This window comes from Equus asinus, chromosome 2 (genome assembly GCF_041296235.1).
Source record: "Equus asinus isolate D_3611 breed Donkey chromosome 2, EquAss-T2T_v2, whole genome shotgun sequence".
NCBI lineage: Eukaryota > Metazoa > Chordata > Mammalia > Perissodactyla > Equidae > Equus > Equus asinus.
This window is the reverse complement of record NC_091791.1, coordinates 3691686-3705000: the sequence shown is the minus strand read 5'-3', so window position 1 is coordinate 3705000 and position 13315 is coordinate 3691686. Positions and strand designations below refer to the sequence as shown.

Genomic DNA, 13315 nt, shown 5'->3' with positions numbered 1-13315 from the left:
TGGGTTTTGAGCAGAGGCTCCGCCAGATGGTGCGAAGCCCTAGGTGCGCTCACAACCGCGCTCAGCCCCGCTCCGGAACCCGAGCCGGGGGCCGCCTGCGCCGCCACCCGCGCCAGCCCCACCGCCGGCCTCGCAAAAAGAGGAAAAAGGAGGGGGAAAGGCCATTGGGGGGAAGGGCAGGGGGCGGGGGCCAAGAGCCGCTAGTTCCCGGCCGAAAAATCCACGGAAGGGGGAGGGGAGTCCCCTCTCCAGTTCCCGCCCCGCCTGAAAATTATCTGGAAATTACTTCCAACCTCCTCGGGCACTTCTGACACTTTCCTCTACTTCGAGACGGACAAAGCCCTCTCTCGAGAAAGCCCTGGGCTGCCCTCTGGGAAGAGGGAAGGGCTCCCGCGAGCCGCTCTCCCCCGGCCTCCATCCGATCCCGCTCGGAACCACAGAAGGGATGGGTGTCACCGCGGGCCACCGGGCCGCCTGGGGCTGCAGGGCACGCGGCCACGGCGGGCGCCAGCACTTGTGAGAGCGCGGCTTGTCCTGCGATGGGTTCCCCGTATTTATATTTGATTTATTTTTTATTTTGTAGCACAAACAGAAATCCATAAACTGTCGGTTCAGCGCCATTGACTCTTTGATCAGTTACTAGGCTATTTCTTTCCTTTTTTCCTCCCTCCCCAAGCCCCGTCAGTGAGAGGAGATTAAATGCCTTTATTTTCAGCTCTGTTTATACTGCAAAGGTACAGGGCCAAATGAACAATAAAAGTATACTTAAGACCGAGCCTCCTCCTTCTCTATGAAACAACAGAAAAACTTAGCGCTGCCGACGCCGACCTCTTCATTAGACTACAGCGACTTCCGAAAACCTTTAGCTCTTCTATACAAAGGAAATAAAAGCACCCTGTCAATGAGCAGCCCGAGTTCCAGAGCCTTCTCTGAATCCAAGGGAAATTATCACCGAAGGGCACACCGCCTCGGTCTTTGTCAGAAAGACCATAGTTTACCTGTCAGCTCTGTTTTGCTCTGAGAGGAAACCACAGTTTTACCGCTGCAGACATTAAAACCAAACACAGTCGTTGCCTAGGTAAGGACAAACTTTTCAAAAGGGAAGCAAAATCCGAAAACAAACTGCCGGGCAGAGAGTGGGAAGCAAGCTGCTGGGATGCAGGAAGCACGAAGGAGTTCTTTTTTACTTGTCTCTCAATTCCCAAAGTTAGCATCAAAAATGAAGATGCTACTTTCATTTCTAAGCGTGAAGCCCAGCTTGGAGTATATCTTAAACCGATCTGTGCGGAGTGGATTTAATTTGTACCCAACACTCTATTTTAAGGAAATGGAAAAAAAATTTCTTAAAACAAACTAAACAACATACCAGCCAGCCCCAAACCAGCCAGAGACTGCACAATGTCAACACGCAATGAAACGCTTTTCTCACTTAATCACATTACTGATAGCCAATAGTTATCATCGGAAAAGTTGACCAAGACAGGTTAAATAATTTAATAAGGAACTGCTTGTAATTATGTTATTTACAAGCTATGACAGAGGGTGGGAGAAGGAGCAGGAGCTGCTCCCAGAGCAATGGACGGGTTTGGGTGACCCCTGGAGCTCGGAGTTTGAATTATGGAGATGGGGGGCTGAGAGGTGAAGATGGGCTGGAGGAGAACAAGGTGACTTTTCACCCCAACACATTTCACTTTTAAATCCAAATAAACGTCTCGTGTTACTAGACCATCACAGTGGAAAGGAGAAAAAAATGAACTAATCAAGTCCAACTCATTGGGCTTTGGAAAGGAGTTAGTTGCCTTTGTTATAGAAAAAAAAAAATCAATGAAGTGATTCCAAGCAGAGAGAGAAACGTTTAAAAATATACAAGGGGGGCATCTTGAAATTTTTCTGTCAAATATTAATTACCATAATTAATTAAGACAGAATTTGATTCCAATCACAAGCCATTTAATAAAGCATATATGTCCTGTTCTAATGACAACATAAACTATTTTACCAATCGCTTCATTTATTCCAATAAATATGGAATTCTCATTAGCATGTCAAGGAAACTAAATGGAAAACAAACACACGAGACCCATCCGTCAGCCCCTGGTCTCTGAACCCCAGGACACCACCAGCTGAGCAGTGGAAATTAGTGCAGAGGCTTCAACTTTCTCACCTGTTTGGTCATTGAGTCTATGAGGCGAACATACAGATCCTGCTCCGTCCTGACTCCTGCAAAAAACAGGGACAAATTCTCATCAGGATTTTAGCGAGAGCACACACACAGGAAGTCAGTAACTCAGGACTGTGGCCGCGGTGATGCAGCAAAACTTAGGCATGCTCTTTACAAAGCAAGCAAGAGAACCCCAATCACTTCTCGATTTATTTTTTTCTTTTCTTAGTAAGGCACCTTAAGACTCCTAGAGTTCGCATTGAAAGGTGCAAGAAATTTGTGTGGCTGAGCGCAGGCCTGGTTGCTACACCGGGTGGGCCCAAGTGGTCATTTATTTTTAGAAAACAGAAAGCAGAAATGGAAACTGAGTGAGAGTCTGAACTCTTTCTAGTGTCTCTCGAGGATTTTTTAAAAACTCGTGCACAGGAAGTAAGTTGTGCTCGGCTTATGGAACTATCCCCATCTCAATAATTAACATTAATTTGCAAAATTGAAAAAAGTCACTTAAAAGTGATGTTCTGCTGGAGCCCATCTATCGATCCCCTTGTTACTTTCTGCTTCAAGCCCCACCGGTTAATCATGTGAAGTGCCATTGACTTATCGATCGTTGATGTTTTGTTTTCCTTCTATGCCATGAGAAGATTTCGTGTTTACATCCGTGTCATTTTAATCTCAAAATCTCTATGTCCTTTCAGCATCTCAGAAAAGAAAAGCCAGCTGGGGCAGGGGCGGGAAGGCAGCAGGAGGCAGCCACTTACCGTTGCTGTACAGTAACTGCAGTTTATAGTGGATGCCGTTGTTGGTTTTCTCGTTGTTGGGCTCCTGAAAGTAACGATAAATAATTGCATTTAGTGTGGTTGGCGTCCGGCGCGGCCACCGCGCTCGGTCCCCCTCCACGACCGAGGCCCCTTGGCCTCACACATGGCAGGATTCCTAGCTCGGAGCCGCGCGGTGATGTCACTCTGCTGCTGGAAGCCCAGCGTTCTCCTCGCCCCGAGTGAGTCCGGGGGCGCAGAGAAGTTGCCCAGCCCTCAGCGGGCCCGGGCGGCCGCACGTGGCGGCGGCGGCAGCGGGGGCGCCTCGCGGAGCGGTCCCCGCCGCTGAGGGGGCACTCCGGACCCCGCGCCTGGGCACCGCCTGCCCCCCACTTCTAGAAAGATGGAGGGTGTGACTGGATGTTTGCACTTACTTTCTCTTTCTCCACAAAGTCCACAAAAGCGGTCCTTTCAATCTCCACCGGCTGCCCCTGCCTGTCGTAGAGCGCCAGCACGAAGTGGAAGAAATTGGATTTCCGGAGGTTGGAAGGCGGCTGCTTCTCGAAGTGCGCCCGCGCCAGCCCCACGCCGCTGCGGGAGGAAAGAGACAGCGGCCCGGTGAGGAGCGCGGCGCCGGCCGGCTGCGGGGACCCGGCGGGGCCGGAGCCGGGGCGCGCGGGGGTGGCCGGTACGTACCTCTGGGCGGCCGTGTTGGCGTCCACCACCCCCGCCGTGTGCATCCACGAGCGCACCGGGTTCATGCCGCTGCCCAGCGGCTCCTCCTTCATGGTCGTCCCCCCGCGCGGAATATTCTCCTGAATCCCAAACATGAAAACTGCTGGCGGCGGCCGCAGCTCCCGGCCGAAAGCGCTTCCGCGAGCAGCGGCGCTCGGGGCTTGGCGGCAGGCGGCTGCCCTGGCCGCGCTCGCCCTGCTCGGCGCCTGCGGTCCGGCCCGCCGCCGGCTTCAGCCCGTCCCGGGCAGGGGCGACATACACCAGCGGCAGAGAGCTCCGGACGGCCGGGGGCACGGAGGCGGCTACACCGGCGGCTACACCGGCGGCGGCGGCGCTTCGAAGGAGCAGGACGCGCTGGCCGCGGCGGCGGTGGTTGTTGTTGTTGTTGTTTGCAGGCGCGCTCAACGTGGTGTCATCCTAGCCAGGCGGCGTCCGCGGCTGCAGGACACTGCGGGATCGCCCGCTTCTGGCGCGGCCCGCCTGCTCCAAAGACAAATAAACGGGGCAGTGAGTGCCGCGGCTCAGTCCCGGGCGCAGGCGGGGCGCGGCGGGGCCTGGAGCGGCGCGCGCAGCGGACGGAGGCGCACAAAACTCAGCCCTCTCTCCCCGAGGAATGGACCCTTTCCCGGGAGCCAAAACTCGAAGCCCCCGGGAGCGGCTCTGTCAGAGGGTGACGTCGGGGGGCGGTGCCTGCGCCATATATGGGAACGGCCGCCCCTCGCCGCGCCCCTCGCCGCCGCCGCCGCCGCCGCGGTCGCCGACTGACTGCCTGACGGCGCCGCGAGCCGGCCCGAGCCCTGCGAGCCCCGCGAGCCCCGCCGCAGCCGAGAGCCACCGAGCGCCACCGAGCGCCGCCGCCGCCCCCAGCCACGCGCCGCGGCTCCTCGCGCCCACCCGCAGCCGAGGAAGTTGCTACTCGCCCAAATAAATCTTGAAACGAAACAACCAGTGCACAGTTGCAGCTTGGCCCCCTTAATACCTCCTCCCAAAATCAGCCACACAGTCAAAATACGGTGGGGAGAAGGGGGTAATGTCGAGGCGCCCCAAGTTTCCCAAATGCATGCAATAAATGCGAGGGGCCGCAGCTCGCCCTGGGGCGGCCCAAAGGGAAAAGTGGGGAGAGGCAGGCAGGCCGCAGGGAGGGAGCTAGAGGGGCTAGCAAAGGACAGGGGGCCGGGGGTGGGGGCAGGGCTCCCTCGCCACGGCGGGCGCGCCGCTCAGCCTGGTTTCGAAGCAGACCTGAGGCTGCTGGGGGGCCAGTCTGCCCCCATCTGGGCCTCGCCAGGCGCCCGTGTTTTCTGCCCCGGCGGAGGCCGCCGAGTGCCGGACTGGGAACCCACGTCGGAGGCGGGCTCTGCCAGATGCTCTCTCTTTCCCGGTGGCCACGGAAGACCCCATCTCCCGGCCTGTCCTTAGGCGCGGCGAGTGACAAAGAAGGCTATGGGCTCTCCAGGCTGACAGGAAGCGCGCCCGGCCTCTCCGGCGACCCGGAGCCCGGTGTCCGGCTGCGCGTCCTGCGCAGTGGCCAGACCTCCTCGGCGCCAGCCGCTCTAAAAGCCGAGCGGACGCCGCGGGCGCCCGGGTCCTGCCCTCGGTGCCGCCGGGCCCGGTGAGCGCGCGGCTTCCCGACCTGATTTCGAGGAATCGGGAGGGCAGCAGGGCGCGGGCAGCGCTTGGGCCCAGCGGCCCGGCTCCTGCAGCGGGGATTCGGCGCCCAGGCGCACTGCCCGCCCAAAGGACGTCTGCGCGACACGGCTCGGAGACCCAGGGGACGACCAAGAGCTGTCCCGGCACTTCTCTACCGGGAGAAATCAGGCCTTTTTGATTAAAACAAACAAACGAAAAAAATCCAAAACAGATCTCAGGGTGCAAGTGTGTCCAGGGCAGCCTCTTCCCACCGGGTCTGGGGTACACTCCCTTTTTTTCTAGAAGTGGCAGTGTGTGTACGTTAATATTTTAATTAATCGGGAAAATCGAAGTCCGATTTACGTTATCAGGGGACCCCCACGCCTCTTGGAAGGGGTGAGAAAAAAGATGTGTTGGAAAGCAATCTATTTTGCTGGTGTTGGGGGTTAATGACTATTGCCAAAGATAAGTGAATTATCAGAGCTGTTGCGCCAGTCCCATCTCAAAATCCATTACGGTGCCGGCCGTCTAATTAAATACGTAAGTATAATAAAATCATATTTTATGACTATTTGAGGGTAATGAGATTAGTCCTTAGAAGCGATCGCCACATATTAAAGATGCCACTGTCTATAGAATGTTAATAACCTTAAATCAAAGTGTATGGAAACTATTCACGATAAATTAAAAGAAAATTTCTGTATTCCTAATAAGGCCAGCGCTTTCCACCCACAGCAGACGGAGGGTGGGAAGGAACACTTTCTGGAGAGACAACGCAAAATAAAGTTGGCCCTCGGTGGAGGGTGGGGTTGAGACGCCGCTTTGTCTCTGTGTGTTTAGCTGCTCCGGGGGCTCACGCAGGGCGCACGGCCAGGCAAGCGTTATTGTCAGAATATGCAAAGAGCCCTTTCGGAAAGATGAAGTTGGAAATAGGAAACAATGCTTCCTTTGTGGCAGACTTCCTAAAATGCCCAGCCCGTGCTGGAGGTGCCCCCTTCCTTGAGCTAACGAAAGTATCATGCTTAAAATCATTTACAGTATCTTTAATTCAGATTACACGCGCCGAGGCGATTTAAATCTGATTACCAAATTAGAAGGTTTAAAAACAAATCCTTCTAAATCTGATACTGTTGACTAAAGAGGGAAAAAAAGTTCTATAAGCCCATCACATAAGGTAACGATCCTGCCCCAGAAAGAAAAGGGGTTTTAAACCTTTTTGACAACAAATGCAGCTGCCCCACTATTTTGGACGATATTAAGCGAAAATGAATGCAAATCTGTGTTCAGCAGCCATCTGGCCCGAAATGGGGGAATCAGCTGCTCTCACAACAGGCTCGGAGGCTGAATCCATTTCAGCTCATTTTCTAGATCATCTGGTCCCGCACCCAAAGCGTGGAAAATACGGTCTTTATCATTCACCAACTTTATCTTTTTTGTCACTCCACTGCTGGCTCCGAGCTGAGAGCACAAGGACTCGCCACCGGGGCAGGGTCTCCACACCGGCCTGCTGCAGAGCGGCCTGGGAGGGCAGCACCCTCGGCCCCCACCTCACCCCACCCCAGATTTTCGATTTGGTGGGGCGGGAGCAGCAGCAAGAGGAGCGAGGGACAGGGCACCCAAGCCAGAGAGAGGGAGGGAGCTGCAGGTCAATTCTTGATGTCCTGAGAGATGCTGGGAGCGCGTCCCCCTGCCCAGCCGCCTCCCACGGGAGGCCTCCCCCCCTCCCTTTCTGGAGAACTAGGGGCACCCAGCACCCAGCTACGGGAAGCCGAGTGGGGAACAGTCTGACACTTTGGAAGTTGCGCAGGCCCGCCACGACCGCCGGTCCAGCCTCTGCGCACAGAGCGCTCCCAGGGGCCAGACGGACGCCCAGGGGCTGGGCCGGGCGGGGCCTGACCTTCGCTGGGAACCCTTCGGGCCGCGACAGCAGCGGCGACCGCTCAGGGCCCAGCGCTCAACGCGATTTGCACGGGTGGCCCTCGCACCGCCGCCGCCTCCGCCGCCTCCTCCTCCTCGGAGGGTGGGAAGTATTCCTTTTGTGCGGATTTACGGGGAGAGGCTTCAATGAGCCCCCTCACATTTGCATTTAAATAGCGGCATCAAGCGCTTCGCGTGCCACACACCAGTGGGCTCCCAGATGTCACGCCGGAGTCAGTCAGATGGCCAGTGCCCAGCTGTCCTCCCCACGTCGTGCCGGAGCAGGCAGTGACCTTAAAGAGACAGCGCCCACCGCCCCTGGAGCCCCGCTCAGCGAGCAGCGTACAGGGCGCATGGCCGCGGCGGCTCTTGGCCGCTGACCCGCCGCACCACCCGAGGCCGGGCCGGGCCGGGCGATACAACCGCGCAGCGCCCGCACCCAGGCCCAACCCGGCTTCTCTGCCAGCCGCGCAGTGTCCAGTGCCGCGGCCGCCGCGAGCGCCAAGCCCCTCCAACAGCGTCCAGGCGTGAACTTCCCCCTTGCACCTCCCCAGTCCCGGGTCCTCCACTGCTGCACGGTGCAAGGCCTGGAGAGCGGGAGCTGGGCTGGTGCCGGCCTCCGAACCACCCAGAAACTTCAGCCAAGTTGGGGTCCCAGGGCGCGAGGCTGGTTACGGAGCAGGCGTCAGCCCAGCGTCCAGGGCACTCTGTGAACGCCCCTTCTCGGTCGCGGCCGAGCCCGGGGAGCCTGCCGATCTCCCTACCAGCCTTCCACAGAGTAATAAACTGCATTTCCGGCGTTGAGAAGCCCGGGCCGGGGTTCCTGGAAGCCGAGCGCCCTGAGGAATCGGAGGCGCGAGGGCGCGGCTGGGCGACGCACCCTCGAAGGGGCCGTGGGCTCAGGCCCAGACTGCGTGGCCAGGCCACTCAAAGCCCTTGGGAAAGGGTGAGAGCCAATGCGCCGAAGGCCCGCGGTTCGCGTTCCCGCCGCCAGGGCTGAGTTGCAGGCGCAGCACGCCCCCAAGTCCTATGCACCGGGGGGTCACGCTCAAACAGCGCTGGCTACCCGGCCTCCAGCCCCGCTCCGGCTTGGGGTCAGGGCCCGGCGCCGCACACAACCAGAGGCCGGGGAAAGAACCCGAAAGCGGAGAGCCAGACTGACCTTGGGCCCCGGCGGGAAGGAGGCCGTAGGGGCCAAAAGAGCCGGAGAATAGGGAAATCCCGGGAGGATGCACCTAGAAAGTCCCGTGAACTGCGGTTTAGGGTGGAACAGCCACGCACTCGCAAACCCTGCCCACCGCAGGTCAGTGACGCGGTCCCTGCGTGCGCCAGTGCTTTGCCTTGAGCCGTGGGGTCACGCTCGCCCGTGGGCCGGGTAAGGCCGAAGAAGCAGGGGCTCTGCACTCGAGCCCCACCACCCAAGCTGTTAAGTTGCGCACAAAGGAGCCGGCCAGGTTTGGGTGGGTTTTCCAGGCCCAGAGAGCGCACCTTCGCCCCCTCCGCGCAGAGACGGAAGCCGCGGGGCCCCCAGGAGGCATGTGGTGACTGAACCCAAGCGGTGCCGCGAGTCCCGCGTGCCCTCGGAGGCAAGTAACTGGGTTCCTCGCCCCGGACACACGGGGCGCATCAACGGGCTCTTCTCCCTTGCGCTGGAAGGCGGGAGGCCTGGCAAATTCACAGGTAAAAAGGGAACACTGAAAAGTCTCAGTCCCTTATTCTCTGCACCGCGCCCCCTTCCCCCCCCCCCCGCCCCCCGCCCCCCGCCCCGTCCAGGTCATTCTGTAAGGCTAAAGTTCCTGAAGCCCGACCACCAAGTGCCTAAAAAGGCTCAGTTCTCCAAGTGAGAACGTGCCGCAGCGCCTCCTGCCAAAGCGGCCAAGTTTAACAAACAGCGCCTCCTGGGGTGGGGAGAGCAGAGTGCCGCCGCGCAGCCGAGAGCCGAGCCGCCAAGGCTCCCCATTCCCGAGGGTAGGTGTCCGCCGCGGCTCCCTGCCGGGCCCCAACAGCTGGACCGTGGCTCCAGCACGACCCGCGCACCTAGGCCTCGCTGACCCCGTGACCCCAGGAGCACGCAGAAACGTCCACCCGCCGCCGGGTCCTAATTGCCGTCCACGTGGGTCTGCAAAACTCAGGCGGAGCTGGGCACCCCGAACAAGGCCGGGGCGGCGAGCGCCGCGCCCACGCCCTTGCTCGCGAGAAACGGGCGCTCCAAGTGCCCGGCCCCGCAGGGAGCAGCGCACAGCGCTCGGAACTCGCTCAACCCTCTCCTTGGAAAACCGCAGGCGCTCCAAGCGGGGCCGAAAACGCCGGCGCGCACCTCGGCTCCTGGAGCGTGCGAAATTAGAAAGGAAACAGTTAATTACTGTCTCCTTGCCTAACTTTTCTCTGGTTCCTTCGGTCACTTTGGCTGACCCCGCCGTTCTGAGTCAGCCCTGGGGGCTCTTCAGCCAGAGCAAGAATTCCAAATCAAACACTCGCTTTCTGCGAGAGCCGGGCTTCTCCCAACGCACTTTGCAACCTTAAAGGTTGCCCTTCCGCGAAAAGCTTGGGAGCAGCGCCCGAGCTGGCAAAGACATGATGCAAGGTGAGGGTCCCTCGGACCCGAAAAGGCGCAGCGGTTTAACAACAGCTGGGATTTCCCGAGCTGCGTTCAGCGGCGCCCCAAAGTAGTCGGGCAGGATGCGCCAGCGCCCAGAACGCGGATTCCGCGCCCGCCCGCCAGCCACCGCCAGTTTACACAGCAAACTTTCCCCAGATAGTTTGTACATGGAACAGCGCGCGGAGCGCGCCAGTCAACACCTAAACGGACCCAACTGTAGAAACACGGATCGATCAAATAATTTCAAATATTATAATTGGCTTTAATTAAACACACTGCGTTCTAATTAACTCTGAAATTTTAGCATGCTTTGGGACACTGGTGTCTGATTTGATATTGTCAGTCCAGATGTCCTAATAAAATTCAATCCTCCACTCAAGACTTCAATATTCACTAAGAACAAGATGCAAATTAAATGTAAAACCTAAAGCATCGCCAAAGGTATAATCAAGAAAGGTGTCTCAAAACTTCTCACTTTTTATTACGCAGTAGTTAAAAAATGCAGATTGCACCCTAACAAGACTTCTCCAGCACACCGTAAATCTTAACTCTTTCCTGGGCGGGGATGGAGTGCCCTGCCACTGGCTTAAAGGTAAAGGAGGGGATATCCAGACCCCATGACGGAACTAAATACTCTCAATTTGAAAGCTTACAGAGCGCAAAAGTTTGCCAATGAAATTCTGGTTTGAAACACGGGTTTGCCAACATGGGCAAAAGAATTGTGGTGGGAGAGAGCCAAGGGGTGGGGGTGAACGGGATGGCACGGCACTGACGTACTCCTCTGCAGCGACCCTCGCCTTCTCCTCGGTCGCATCTTAAGGAGCATATATACATCCGTTCCGATGCGCAAAAGTGGGGCGGTGGGTGACGGCGACCCGGCCTGGTCAGCCTGCCCGAATAATGATGTCAGCAGCGGGGACCGCGACGACGAGGCTGGGAGGGAAGAGAGCAAGCACACTGCCCTTGGACAGAAATGTGTCAAGCCCCCTGCACAAGCCCTTTCCCCCACATTCGCGCGACTTCTAAGGGATCCGAGCCAGCGGACAGGGTCCGGTGGCGCGCGGCGGCGGGACGGCCCCTCCCGGGAAGCCCGGCGCAGGCCGTGCGGGGGGCACGCATTTGGCAGCACACTTGGCCGCGACGCGATTCTTTACCAACCCGCGGGTCTGCTAAATGTACAGTCCAGGATGAGCCCCGTTAGAAGGAAGCTATTCCCACATTAAACATGTGTACGTTTTCCATACTAATGGAGTCACTTAAAGCTGTTGCTAATTTAACTTTTTTAAAAGGCCACACTGTGGAAATTTGCATTTTCTTTAGGATATTGAAATGAAGGGAAAACTGCTGGGCGGCGAGGCTGCCCAGGGCATAGCTAGGGGCCATGCAAATATAAAAACAGATAAAGAAAAGAAGAAAGAAAGAAACCCGCTTCTCTTCTAGACTATTAATAAGCAATTTGTCCCGCTGAAATTTACATTGCAAAGCGGAGCGCGCTGGCAGCCGAGGCGGCAGGGCGGGCGCGGGCTCGGGCGGTGCACCCCGCGCGGGGCAGGGGCGGCCTCTGGGCTGTCCTGGCGCCCTCGGGGGTGATCTATGGGCAGCTTTGAACTTAGTGTCCTTGCCGCCGCAGGGCCGACCCTCGCCCGCACCCACGCATATCTGCACACCAGTGCCCCGCCTGGCCGCGCACCCGGAGAATGGGGACTGGTGCTGCGCAGTCGCGACCAGGCCCTCGCCGCAGCCAGGCTGGGGTCTCTCGCAGGGAGCCCCTCGGCTCCCAGGGAAGTCTCGGACTCATGGACCCTCATCTGCCCCAAAATAATGCCCAAGCCTTAAATTAAAAATGCCAACAATAAGCTTAATTTTTTCCTCGCTGAGGCGTGCTGCCCTGGTCCAAGTCAACTGCAAGTGCGGAGCCCCGCTCTCTGCGCCCGCCAGCTCCCCCGCCAGCTCCCCCGCCCGCGCGCGGCCGGGCGGAGCACGGCTCCCGAGCCTAGCGTGGGGCCAGGGCGCCATCTACGGGCGCCGCGCGGCTCCGGGCGCCGCCGCCTCCTCCCTCTCCTCTTCCAGAACCCGCTCCTCCTCCCCACGCCGCCCGCGCTCGCCCCGCGCCCGCGCTGCGATGCCTGCCACTTATCACAATTACCCGACGCTCCTCGTGCCATTTTGCTTATGAAACATTGATTGCTAGTTATGCGAACTTTTAAGCACTATATTAAAACTTTCGAAATGAAGGGTCTCTCCTGCCTGCGATTTTTAGACACACGATTAAAAGACATGAAATGTAAAGATAATGCAGTTTGATTTGTTAGTCTAACTCTACGATTTGAGACTTGATGTCCCCACAGACCAGGCGAGCTTTTCCCCTTTATTTATTTTTATTAAAACATCAATCTACGCTGGAGCTGGGTGAACTCGGTTTCACCTGGAGAACATAAAATTCTCCATACCAGAGAAATAAGCACCTTTCATAAATCAGCGGTATTCCTGACACATCGATCAATTTTTGGTTGTTAATCCGAAAGGAGGAGTTTTAATTGCTTCCTGCGTTCTCGTCCAGGCACCTCGGCGCTTCGACCTTTCCCTCCCTCCATCCAAGGGTGTCACTTCTGTATTGGGGGAGAGGCGGGGATTGAAAAATCCTGGGTCCTTCAACTAAATCCCGGGAACTCCCGATCTCCGCCTGAGCCCGTGCGCGCCTCCCCCGCGCCAAGCGCCCTCGGCACGCGCTGACCTCCCCGCAGCCCTGCAGGAAGGCTGACCGGAGAGGCCACCCTGAACCCGCGAGGCCGCCCAGGCAGTGCTTGCAGGCCGCCAAAAGTTCACTGCGAGGCCAGGCCCGGAGCGCCGCCCACGGTCCAGGCTCCCGCGTCCCCTAGCCCCATCGCGCGCCTCCGCCGCAGCCCCCGCCCGCGCTCCTGCAGGCGAAGAGAGCGCACCCCTGCTCGCGGGCCCCGCCGTCCGCGCAGCCCAGCCCCCTGCGCCCAGCGCCCGGCCCGCGACGCTCCAAGTTCAACTTTGCCGGCCCATGGCCTCTGGGGGCCGCAGGCTGGGGCGGGGAGCCACCGACGGGATCGCGAGCAGCCCCCGCGTGCTTACCTGCGCGGCTGATTCGACGGGCGTCGCGGGGCGCCCCGGCTGCTGGGTGTAGGCGGCGCGGGCGGCGGGCCGGGAGGGTGTTCTGCCCGCGCCTTCCCACGTTCCCACCTCCCGCCCTCCCGGGAGAGCCCACGGGCCGGGCCGCGAGCGCGCCAGTGCGCACGCGCCGCGCTGCCTTCCACCGCGGGAGGCGGAGGCCGGGCGGCGGCCGGGTGGGGGCCGGGTGGGGGCGCAAGGAGGTGCCCGCAGGCAGCCCCGCGGCCAGCCCGCCACCGTGCCGAGGGGCCGCAGCTGCGCCCTGCGCTCGCCGCCTGGGGGAGGGCTGGCGCGGGGGGCCCCTCCGCGGGGGGCCCTTTGGCACGGACCGGAGCCCCGCTCCTTCCTCGGGGAATCCGGGGGCGTTCGTGACTCACCTTGGTCAAG

The 13315-nt window shown here is 59.0% G+C and overlaps 1 protein-coding gene across 14 annotated transcripts in view; it reads right to left on the bottom strand.

Moving 5' to 3' along the window:
- EBF3 (EBF transcription factor 3) overlaps window positions 1-13031 on the bottom strand; it is a 129011-nt gene extending 115980 nt beyond the window's left edge. For 3 of the 14 annotated variants that reach the window (XM_014846400.3, XM_070480940.1, XM_044748603.2), the window contains exons 1-4: window positions 3613-4362; window positions 3351-3507; window positions 2920-2983; window positions 2165-2220 (exon numbers count right to left, since the gene is read on the bottom strand). In XM_014846400.3, the coding sequence (XP_014701886.1) occupies window positions 2165-2220; window positions 2920-2983; window positions 3351-3507; window positions 3613-3746 (411 nt within the window). In that variant the 5' untranslated portion in view covers window positions 3747-4362. Of the gene's footprint in view, window positions 1-2164; window positions 2221-2919; window positions 2984-3350; window positions 3508-3612; window positions 4381-12892 lie in introns of those variants that run through there. The other 11 variants (XM_044748613.2, XM_070480928.1, XM_014846395.3 and 8 more) reach the window with 10 other exon arrangements.
- Between the last annotated feature and the right edge of the window lie 284 nt (window positions 13032-13315).